We start from the raw sequence: 11693 nt of genomic DNA, 5'->3' as shown, positions 1-11693 counted from the left end.
GCTTCCCCACAGGGAGGGGACGCAGCTTTAATCATACTCAAATTAAGTGCACTGGCGCTAGTGATGATCATTTCCCCCTCTTCATTCAAGCTCTGCTTCGGAAGCAGCACACCGCCGAGCTGCACCTGGGAGACTTCCTGGTCTTCCTCAGGAGGGTGGTGTCCTCCCAGGCTATCCAGGCCAAGATGGCCTCCCCCAAATGGACAGAAGTCTTGCTTAATATTGCCGCCCAGAAATGCTGCTCAGGTGCGGTTTCCTTGCACGGCACAAATAATGAATCCATAACTTCCCCCCATGAATCTGACCATAACGTCTCCCTTGACTCTCCCTTTCTCTCCCTCAGGAGTCCCTCTTGTGGGGAACTTGAGAACTCGACTCCTTGCCCTCCACGTGTTGGAGGCCGTTCTGCCCGCCTGTGAGACCAACGTAGAGGACGACCAAATCACCCAGGTACCGTTCGGACTGCTTTGAGCTGCAGACAGGAACAAGTAGTCAAAGAGAACTCTGCCTACAGATACAGTATGTGTCGAGAGTACAGCTTTAATACCGTACACACTTTCACATAAGATTATACCCTTGCAACTTTATGTTGCCCGATGGCAAATTCGATTTTTTTTATATATGGGTAATGATTAATGACGCAGCCAACTCATAGTCATTAGGGGTGTGCATCTCTCCAATAAAAGACTATTCGATGTGTATCTCGATACATGGGGTACGATACGATTCAGGACCGATAAATTTTTAAAATGGAACGATTCGATTTAGTTCGATTCAGAAGGATTTCGATTCGATTCGATGTGGCACGGCTCAATTCAAGGGGGTATGATGCAATGGATTTCTCGTTGAAAGTAGACAATCATTTCACAAAATTAATTAACTTGTAAATGTGGCATTTCCTTCAAAAAGATTTATCAAAGACTAGAGAAGAAGTGTATTTGTTAGGGGTGTGCATCTCTCCAATAAAAGACGATTCGATGCGTATCTCGATACATGGGGTACGATACAATTCAGGAACGATAAATTTTTAAAATGGAACGATTCAGTTCGATTCAGAAGATTTGCATCTTTTAAATCAAAATCGATTTTCCGATTCAAATAGTTTTTTTGTTACACCCCTAATAGCCATGCGGTGCTTTCCAGGTGGTGGAGCGTCTGTTCTCCCTGCTGTCCGACTGCATGTGGGAGGCCCCCGTGGCCCAGGCCAAGCACACCATCCAGATCAAAGAGAGGGTGCAGGAGCTTAAGCTACAGGTACGCCACCAACCAACCAACCAACCACACCCTCTTTTCCTCCGACCTACACGCAAATACCCAATTGGCCGCCAGTTCAGTGACGTGATGTGATGTGATGGATTGACCTATAGGGTGACGCTGAAGAGGAGGACGAGAACCTGCCCATCCAGGAAGTGTCCTTTGACCCGGAGAAAGCCCAGTGTTGTGTGGTGGAGAACAGCCAGGGGCTGACCCACGGCAGCGGGGGTAAAGGCTACGGTCTGGCCTCCACTGGGATCTCCTCTGGATGCTATCAGTGGAAGGTATGCTGCCACCGCTACAGCCGAATATGAAGCTTGTAAATAGGTCTGGCTTGAAATGGGAAATGCAATTGAAAACCATATTCTTGACGTTTAGTTAGGAAGATTATAGAGCCTTTCACGTTGGTCACATGCAGGTGATTATTTGTAATAAAATGGATTGCTGTAAAATACCACGAAGAGGAGGCATATGTATTTATTCCTGAGGTTTTTAGTAAGGGCTTGGGAATATTGTCTGATTCAACACTGTCTACAATACATCTTATTGTCCTTAAGGACTGTACTATACCGTGTTGAAGGTACTACATCCGGCCATCCATTTGACTCATAAACCCGTACAACTACACTACAGCTTTTTTTTTTCTGTGATTTTTTTTTTTGCACAGTTTTACATCGTGAAGGAGAACCGGGGCAACGAGGGCACGTGCGTAGGCGTCTCCCGCTGGCCTGTGCACGACTTCAACCACCGCACCACCTCGGACATGTGGCTGTACCGCGCCTACAGTGGCAACCTCTACCACAACAGCGAACAGACACTCACCCTCAGCAGCTTCACGCAGGGGGACTTCATCACCTGCGTGCTGGACATGGAGGCCCGCACAATCTCCTTTGGCAAGAACGGAGAGGTGAGAGAGGGAGAGAGAGAAAGAGAGAGGGAGGTGACCAGCCCAGTGCTGCTGTTCAATCAGGGCTGACATAAGAGTTTGACCTATTTTTATTTTTGTCTATGAATGAATGATGTTCAATTCACTAATGGCATGCACATTTTTATTAAGGGTCCCATGGCATGAAATTTTCACTCTATGAGGTTTTCTAACATTAATGAGTTCCCCTAGCCTGCCTGTGGTCCCCCAGTAGCTAAAAATTGCGTTAGGTGTTTTAAGTTATCCTTTATTGTCCCTTTTTAGGGGAAATTCTTTCTCTGCTTTTGACCCACCCGGGAGCCGGTGAAACACAGGGGGGGCTCACCGGCCCACCCGGAGCGGCGGGCCGCCGCAGTGCAGCGCCCGGGGAGCAGGTGGGGGTTTTCAGGTGCCTTGCTCAAGGGCACCTCAACCTCAGTGGATGAGGACGTAGGAGAGAGCGCTGCACAAACAACTACTCCCCCTCTCCTTATTTTTGCCTACCGTCGAGATTCGAACCGGCCACCCTCCGGTTACCTGTCCAACTCCTTAACCAGTAGGCCACAGATACCCCCAAAGGTGTAAATCGACCAGTAGGTATCTTGCTCCGCCTTTGGAAAAAAAAAATGAAAGCTCAAACGCGCCGATTTGGGATCTGGCCCCATATGTCGTCATATGGGGCCAGGTTACCTCCCCTTTCTCTGCTTGGCCCGCCCAGAGTATTTGGCCCGCCAATGAGACAATGAGCTAGGACCGTGCTAGCACCACATGTGTGTGTGTGTGTGTGTGTGAATACACACACTAACGCAAGTGTTCTTTGTTATTTGGATAACCGTTCTGCTGTTGGTGTTATGGCGCATAACACGCAACACAATAACGCAAGCTTGCATAAAGCTCCCATTTGGTGAAAAGACTAGACTGCGTCGGGTTCTCTGAGGTCTCTGGTATTTCCACAACGAGATCTGTAGTGGGGGTTATCTTGGCCATGGTTAAGAAGGAATTGGGAACCGCGACATGGAGGAGAAGGGGATTGTTGCCCGGGGTTGTCTCCTGACAGAGCCCCGTGGCAGCGGGCAGCGGGGCTCCGGCGGGAGACAACCCCGGGCAACAATCCCCTTCTCCTCCATGTCGCGGTTCAGTCTGTACTTAATATTGACGTGGAAGTGGAAGAACCAGAGGCGTCTGAGAACCCGACGCAGTCGTTTGAGATTCATAATATCATCCGGAGGCGCAAACAGCTTTTGACCATGATAATATATATTATATTATATAGATATCTAAATATAATATGATATTATTTAGATATAGAGCTCCAGGACTCCCGCCGGAGCACCCGGAGTGTTCAGTGTTCCACTGTAAACACTAGCGCATGGTACCGTGGCCGCAAGCTGCTCAGGGCCACACCCTCACCCTCCACCTTGACCCGCCTCTAAAAACGGCACGTTTGTGGAGAGCTCATTGTGGGACTGGCTCGTAGTGGCTGTAACTCTGCACCAAGGCTGAATTTCTTGAACGTCTTCAAATACTGTATTTGGGGCCCACTAACACCTATATATATAAGCATCCATAAAGTAGCATGCCATGGGATCTTTAAGGTTGTCATTTTCTGAGATACAAGATCGGTCTTGTATCTGTTGTAGTTGTAAACATATTTGGGATCTTAAAGGACAATTCCGGTATTTTGAACATTGGGGCCCCTTTCTGGGCTGTCTAGGATGAAATAGAGTGGTTGACACCGAAATTTTGACTTTCCGTTTCCGGTCAACGAGCAATGAGTCTTCCAACAGAAAGCAATGGATTTACAAAATGCCAAATAAAACAAGACAGAAACTGTATTTGGCTACGATACTTGATTTGGAACATCAACAAACACCCCTAACCACTCGGTGAGTTGCACATTTCTGAAAACAACCGTTTAGGGTTGTTTTAAGGAAAGGTTTGTGAAGTAGCCAGCCATTCTGAAGAAGGCAGGGGCGATTCTAAATTAGCCAAATACCCGAGATAGGACCAATAGTCAAAATTTCGGTGTCAAGCACTCTATTTCATCCTAGACAACCCAGAAAGGGGCCTCAATGTTCAAAATACCGGAATTGTCCTTTAAAGATATCCTCCCCCCTCCCCGCATCTACTATAACAGGAATCAAGTGCCTTGACACGATCAAACGTGTAACCCGTAGTCACTGTAGATATCAAATATTTACTGCGTCGACTCAACTGATGAAACGACTCTCTCCGTAGGAACCCAAGTTGGCCTTTGAAGACGTTGACGCCACTGAGCTCTACCCCTGTGTTATGTTCTACAGCAGCAATCCAGGGGAGAAGGTGAGACACCCTGGGATTTACAATCATTCACAATTAATTCAATTGAGTATCTGTCTAAGCGTAATATTCATCTCAGGATATAATATTAGTAGTAGTTGTCATGCTATAACGACAATTTGTGCTTGCCCAAGAATTGTAATAAGATAAGAAAATGAACAAAGTGGTGGGTTGCATGTGGTAATTTCACATCTCTCAACCCCTGCGTACACATCTTCGAACCAGCGTCCGAACCTATCGGTGGTCGGCTTGTCTTGCCTTGCTTCCTAACATGACCCCCGACTGAACCCTTAACGCTCTCACCCCGTGTGTGTGTCCCCAGGTGAAGATCTGCGACATGCAGATGCGCGGCACGCCCCGCGACCTTCTGCCGGGCGACCCGGTCTGCAGCCCCGTGGCCACGGTGCTGGCGGAGGCCACGACGCAGCTCATCCGCATCCTGCACCGCGCGGACCACTGGACGCACCGCATCAACAAGGTCATGGTGGAGCGCCTCCACGCCATCAAGGCCTGCTTCCGGGAGTCCGCCGCCGCCGCCGCCGCCGCGGGGGGCCAGAGGCTGAAGAAGAGCTGCTCGGTGCAGAGCCGCGAGGAGCACGACGCGCAGCGGGAGAGCCAGGACGCGGCCGCCCGCCCCCCCGAGGAGCGGGGCCGCCCGGGCCGCCTCGGGGAGCTGTCGGAGCAGCACCTGCGCACGCTGTGCACGGAGGTGTGGCCCGTGCTGGCGGTGATCGGCGGCACCGACGGCGGCCTGCGCGTCGGCGGCCGCTGCGTGCACAAGCAGACGGGGCGGCACGCCACCCTGCTGGGCGTGGTGAAGGAGGGCAGCACCTCGGCCAAGGTGCAGTGGGACGAGGCGGAAGTCACCATCAGGTACCGCCGGGGGGACCCGCCGCCGCTTGTAGTCCGTGTGTACCAAGCGTTTATTTTCTTACTTTTGTTGGACCTTTTTTTCCACAAAGAGCATGCCGTTCTTTGAAGCATGACCATGGATGCTGTTGCAATGGAGAGTTGTTGTTGTTTGCAACCACTGTGCAACATGATAATCAGTGATTCGTTGCAACACTGACCAACGCTGATCAGCTTAGCACTAGATATTTAGCTTCTGTTTAACCCACAGCTGTTAACAACACACTTTGTTACCGTGTTAACAACACACTTTCATTCAACATTATTATTATTATTATTAATAACTTATTTAATCTTTAATAAATATGCATGGATAAGAAATACAGCCAATTTTTATCACTGGTTGCACTTGCCGCATGCTTTACATGGAATATCTACTTTGTTTAAATTGGTTTTAGAAGGTTTTTGACCTCATTCATTTTCAAAGCATCCAAAAATGAAGTTGATGCAATCTGAATACTTTGCTTGCCATGAGAATACTTACTTTGCCTCTCTACTTCATGGCTTACTAATGAAGATTCTATCCCATAATTTCCCCTTGCATCAATCAAACATAACTTTTTCGTTGATCCAGTGTGGAGCAGCCATTTCTGACCATCCTCCTTTGCACGCGTCGTCATTGCAGACTCACCCACCATGGCACCATCCTCTCGATATGTGTTGGCCCACGCATGCTCTTCTTCTATCCTGCCCTCTCCCCTCTCACTTTGTTTTTCTCCTACCTTCCTTCCTTGTCTCCTCCTTTACTCCTCCTCCTCCGCCACCTTTTATTAAAGCTTCCCAACTTTCTGGTCGCCTAGTGACACTCCGCTGTACAACCTGGAGCCCTGCGAGCCGATGCCCTTCGACGTGGCGCGCTTCCGCGGCCTCACCGCCGCGCTGCTCCTAGACATCACCTATCTCACTAGCGTCCAGGAGGACGCCGCCGCCGCCGCCGCCAAGCTGGGCCTGCGGCGCCACGACAAGCGGCACCGCGGCGGCGCCGCGGCGGGCCACGAGTCGGCGGGCAGCGACGACCGCCCCGATGCCCAACTGCAGCAGCAGCAGCAGCAGCAGCAGCAGCAGCAGCAGCAGCAGCGGGCCGACTCTGCCAGGGACTCTGCCCCCTCGGTCGTCGCGCCCGCCTCGGACATGCGCGTCTCCCACAGCCTGGACGAGGTGAAGGCGCATGCCGCGACCAGCTCCCTGTCAGACAACGACATCTCCCTCTACGCCGCGGGGTCCCCGCAGCAGGCCGGCGGCGCGGTGGCCGGCGACAGCGTCCCGGCTCCCGGGTCGCCCCACTACCCCCCCCCCCGCCGCCGGCGGCGGCGAGGCCATCAGGAGGAGGGGCCACGAGCACGGCGGACGCAGCCATGACGCCTCGCTCGCCGCGCAGTCGGAAATGCACGCGGTGCAGCTGTCCTACCTCTACCTCGGGGCCATGAAGGCCCTGAGCTCCTTGCTCAGTTGCAGCAAGTATGCAGAGCTGCTGCTCATACCCAAGGTACGCAGTCGACACAGAGACACCACCCATCACAGTGCAACGCAGGGCTGGGCACAGTTAGGACAATCGTTGTGATTTGGTTTGTGCTGCCCAATATTCTAAATCTATTCTAAAGTAGTAAACTATTATGAAGAAGCGTTATGCTAACGCGGATCTGTGCAGACTCTGGACGTCACGACTCTCCCAAGTGTGTGGTTCAAAACGTGACGCAGCTTTATCTTCTCCGCCACCTCCAGAGTTTGTTATCTCATTTGTTATTGCACTATTTTGCTGACTTGTTATGTTTTATAATCGTCTTTTATGTAAATGACATGAAAAGTTTTTTTTTCTTTTCAGCATTTTGTTTTATGCAACTTTGCACGATTTAGCTAATTGTAGAGGATACAATTTACATTTGAGTTGAATATGCACTTCATTGTGTGGCCCTAGTCTTATGCGAGCCTTGATTTTAATCATGGATTTCATAACGATGGACATCATATATATATATATAGATATAGATATAGATATAGATATAGAGATCTAGAGATAGATAGCACTCATTGTGTGTCTTTAGTTATATATAGATATAGATATAGATCTAGAGATAGATAGCACTCATTGTCTGTCTTTAGTTATATATATATATATATATATATATATAGATATAGATATAGATCTAGAGATAGATAGCACTCATTGTCTTGTCTTCTCCGTTAAGGTGCTACCAGAGGCTGCGGCCAGCAGGCACAACGCCGACCTCAACGCCAACCCCGGCCCCGGGGCGGCCGCCACGTCGCCCGTGTGCCAGGAGGAGGTGGAGATGCGCGCGGCGCTGCAGTACCTCATGCGGCACATGGTGAAGCGCGCCGTCATGCGGTCGCCCATCAAGCGGGCCCTGGGCCTGGGGGACCTGGAGCGAGCCCAGGCCATGGTCTACAAGCTGGTGGTCAGCGGGCTGCTGGAGGAGCCCAGCGCGGCCAAGGCAAAGTCTGGCGGTGAGCAACGCTTAGGACACCGTTATCACCTCATTCTGTCGTCTCTTTTTTTGCACTATGTTTGTTTGTTGTTTGCACCATGTCTTCTCTTTTTTGCACTATGTTTGTTTGTTATTTGCACCATGTCTTCTCTTTTTTGCACTATGTTTGTTTGTTGTTTGTTTTTGCACCACCACACCAAAAAGAATTCCTTGCATGTGTAAACACACTTGGCAATAAATAAGATTCTGATTCTTCTGATTCTGATTCTGACACCAGCTGAACTCAGGCTGTAACATCCTCATCTCACGGAGTGTAGCTAGCAGGGACTTAACCAGTACAGAATATTTGAAGTATGCGTTTTTTTATTCTATATTTCTTGTTACCCTGTAAAGCACGCTGAAAGGGGCTATACAAATACCTACCTGCTTGCTTTCTTACTTACTTACTGTCTCTGTTGTGATCGCATCATTTTCTTTACTTCCAATTAATCTACTTCCGTTAACCTCTTTCTCCCTTCTTTTGAGGGTTAATGCTGGTGGTAAATCAGTCGTTCTTACGACCGGTACGGGTGACAAACGGATGAAACCAAAGCATGTTTCCGTTGGTTCACTGTTGTTTTCGTTCCTGCTCAGGGGTGCGGACTGAGCTGGAAGGGGAGGGGGAAGGTACTGAGGGGGGGGACTTGCTGGCCCAGACCCCGGTCACCACCAGCCCCTCCGCCTCCAGCACCACCTCCTTCATGAGCTCCTCTCTGGAGGACACCACCACCGCCACCACGCCCGTCACCGACACGGAGACCGCCCCAGCCACCGAGTCCCCGGGGGTCATGCCCCTCAGCCTCCTCCGGTCAGAACACAAACACACTGTGATACATTCAACACCTGTACGATTATTATATTAGTCTTTTAGGCACATCGGGAAATTCTGTCTGGCATTAGCATCACGCCTCGTACCCACTGTACACGTCCGTCGACGGATCTCATTGACTTTACATGGGGACGCTCCCGAAATGCATTGTGGGTCCCGTCCGTCAAATCGGCGCCGTCTCTTGCGTCCAAAAGTTGAGAAAAGTTTAACTTTTCAGGCAGCGACGGATCCGTCGGCCAATCAGATCGAGTTATACGCACGTTATACGCAGATCGTGTTTTACCCCCATGCGTCGGACACGCCCACTCTCTTCCGTCGACGGACGTGTACAGTGGGTACGAGGCGTTAGAATTCAACTACCTTAACACAGCTCATAATCAACTGATTAAGGAACTTGCTAGAAAACATATTTCGCTCTATTGTTTCCACCTTTCTCCTGTTTCAGCGTAAGATTAAAACAAGTAAATATCCAGTACCACTTAGAGATATAGACGTTTTTTTGGTTTCAAAGACAGGCGTTCATGTCGACTATTATGTTCCCTTTACAGGCAAATGTTTTCCAGTTATCCCACCACCACGCTGCTCCCCACCCGCCGCGCTCAGACGCCCCCCGTCGCCTCCCTGCCCACCTCCCCGTCAGACGAGGTGTGTCGCAGGCAGAGTCTCACCTCCCCTGACATGCAGCCCTCCAGGAACCAGAACAGGACCTGTAAGTGACACACACACAGACAGACACCCTCTCACTCTCTCACTCACTCACTCTCTCACTCACTCACTCACTCACTCACTCACTCACTCACTCACTCACTCACTCACTCACTCACTCACTCACTCGTCAAGTATATTATTTTATTCTACTTCGTTTAAGAATGCTTGATTCTGATTGGCTGGGAGGAGGGCATTAACCCGGCAGGTTGCCCGCTGACTGAGCACAGCGTCATCAAATAGTAGATTACGCAATACGCCGCTTGTATTTTTTTTCTATCACAGAAAAGTCAAACATGAGGTCCATTGTAAAAATAAAAAGTTTAAAAGTTTCTAAAATGTGTCGGAAATCTATCGGAGGGTCAGTCGATACATGTTTCGCATGCGAGATACAATGCAGCGACTACGTTATTAAACTAGTGATCAGATGCAGCCTTGTGTGGTTGCTATAGAAACTAATAAGCTACAGCCGAGCTAACGGGGAGCGTACCTCTGTTCCCCGGGTCCTATGTTCCCCGGTCGGTTGTTTTTCGTAGGCTCGTGGAAGGTTACCGTAAGGTTACGCCGTCCACTAGCCGGGCATATCAAACTGTTTATTGCCCTGCCTCTCTGTGATTATTCCGTACATATTCATACCTGTGACTCGTATTTTTCCAGCTCTCTCGGACCCCAGCAGTCGCCTGTCAACGTCCCCCCCCCCACCGGCCATCGTGCCCCTGTTGGAGATGGGCTTCTCCCTGCGGCAGATCACCAAGGCTCTGGAAGCTACCGGTCCGTCTCTTTCTCCAGAACCTCTTTGGTGTCGTTCAGCAGATTCATTCATTAGAACCACAGACTGAAATGAAGTGTTGTCTGTTTATGTTGTTTCAATTCCTTCCAGGTCCATTGTATTACATTATTTATTTATTTAGCTGACGCTTTTATCCAAAGCGCATTCAAAACCGCATTCAAAAATGAAGATAAAACCCAGAAATTGCAAGATTCATGCAAGTAATTATAATCCATTAAAGAGGCAAAGTGACATTTTATACAAACAAGGGGGGAAAAAAAAAATCTTTTCATTTGCAAATGATCTGGTCCAATACATTCCTGGATGTGTTGGAAATGTAACCCTTGATGCTTATGTTGTGACTGTAGACTATTACACAATAGGTTTAACAAATGATACAGGCACACAATAAACCCATGAATGAAATGATATGAACCGTATAAACGTGAGCACTATATTCCGTTCCAACCCCTTGGCACATGTAACTTTGTGTTCAACGTTACTTATGAAGTGGACTGTATTGGAGGTCGGCTTTTGTTGATCCGTTGTGACCTGGTTGTGTGTTGTTTTATACTGCTGTCGGCCAGGGCTCTTGAAAAAGAGCTTTTAAATCTTAAACTAATACAGATAAATAGAAAGGCGGTGAAGGGATGCGTTCGTCCTTTGGTCACCAAGTAATGTTGAGCCTAGCACGACGCCCGGCCTCAGTGTCATCCCGGTGCTGTGATGATAACCAACGGCGCTGCTGCTGCTGCTGCTGCTGCTGCCCCCCCCAGGTGCCCGCGGCGAGGCGGACGCCCAGAACATCACGGTGCTGGCCATGTGGATGATCGAGAACCCCGGCACGGAGGAGGAGGACGAGCAGCGCTCCGGCGGCGGCGGCGGCGGCGGCTCGGGGTCCTCCTGCCACGGAGCCACCGGCAAGTCCCTGGACAGGACCCCCTACCTGTGCTCCCCCGGGGACATGTCCACCGCCGACCCCAGCGAGCTGGAGGAGGGCTTCAGCGAGAGGTAGGCTCCGGATTAGAGATCGGCGCGGTTCGGCGGTTGCAGCCACGGACGATCCACGGCTGAACCGCGGATCGGGCGGATGACGTGAATTTTATTTTTAAAATTAAATTAAATTTGGGAGGGTGGCGGTTTTACAGATCAAATTAAAAATAAAAATATATATGCATATACATTGTTAACTATTGTTATATATTGTTACCTACATCCGAAAAAACAAGCACACTTTGAAATAGTCTAATTTTCATCAGGCAGTAATTTGGCCTAGTCGTGTGTATGCATGCTGCTTTGTTTATTGTCGGAGACGGCTGCGCAGGCGAAGGTAGAACGTGAAGAGCTCAACAAGGGAGAACTAGAAACCAGCCGGTCGTTGTAGCCTACCACTCGTGGAATAAGGAATTTAAAAGAGATGATGGAGTGATTTGACTCAGAAGTGACATTGGGCAATGGCAGCACGAGATGTTCACAACAAGTTCAACTTCTAGCTCAAGAAAGAAAAGCTTCCACCAATCT

At 49.6% G+C, this 11693-nt stretch overlaps 1 protein-coding gene across 1 annotated transcript in view; it reads left to right on the top strand.

The window, feature by feature from the left end:
• Positions 1-11693, top strand: part of LOC311356591 (putative E3 ubiquitin-protein ligase HERC1) — a 63522-nt gene that overhangs the window by 22828 nt on the left and 29001 nt on the right. Inside the window, 14 exon segments of the mRNA XM_084476374.1 lie at positions 62-246; positions 344-450; positions 1144-1254; positions 1368-1538; positions 1922-2161; positions 4397-4480; positions 4800-5350; positions 6163-6670; positions 6672-6872; positions 7573-7849; positions 8464-8677; positions 9247-9407; positions 10061-10174; positions 10949-11183. Of these exon segments, the coding sequence (XP_084332500.1) occupies positions 62-246; positions 344-450; positions 1144-1254; positions 1368-1538; positions 1922-2161; positions 4397-4480; positions 4800-5350; positions 6163-6670; positions 6672-6872; positions 7573-7849; positions 8464-8677; positions 9247-9407; positions 10061-10174; positions 10949-11183 (3159 nt within the window).

This window comes from Micromesistius poutassou (genome assembly GCF_964030765.1).
Source record: "Micromesistius poutassou genome assembly, chromosome: 12".
NCBI classification, from domain to species: domain Eukaryota; kingdom Metazoa; phylum Chordata; class Actinopteri; order Gadiformes; family Gadidae; genus Micromesistius; species Micromesistius poutassou.
Note: the sequence above shows the minus strand (reverse complement) of the source record. Positions and strands in the feature narration are given on the sequence as shown.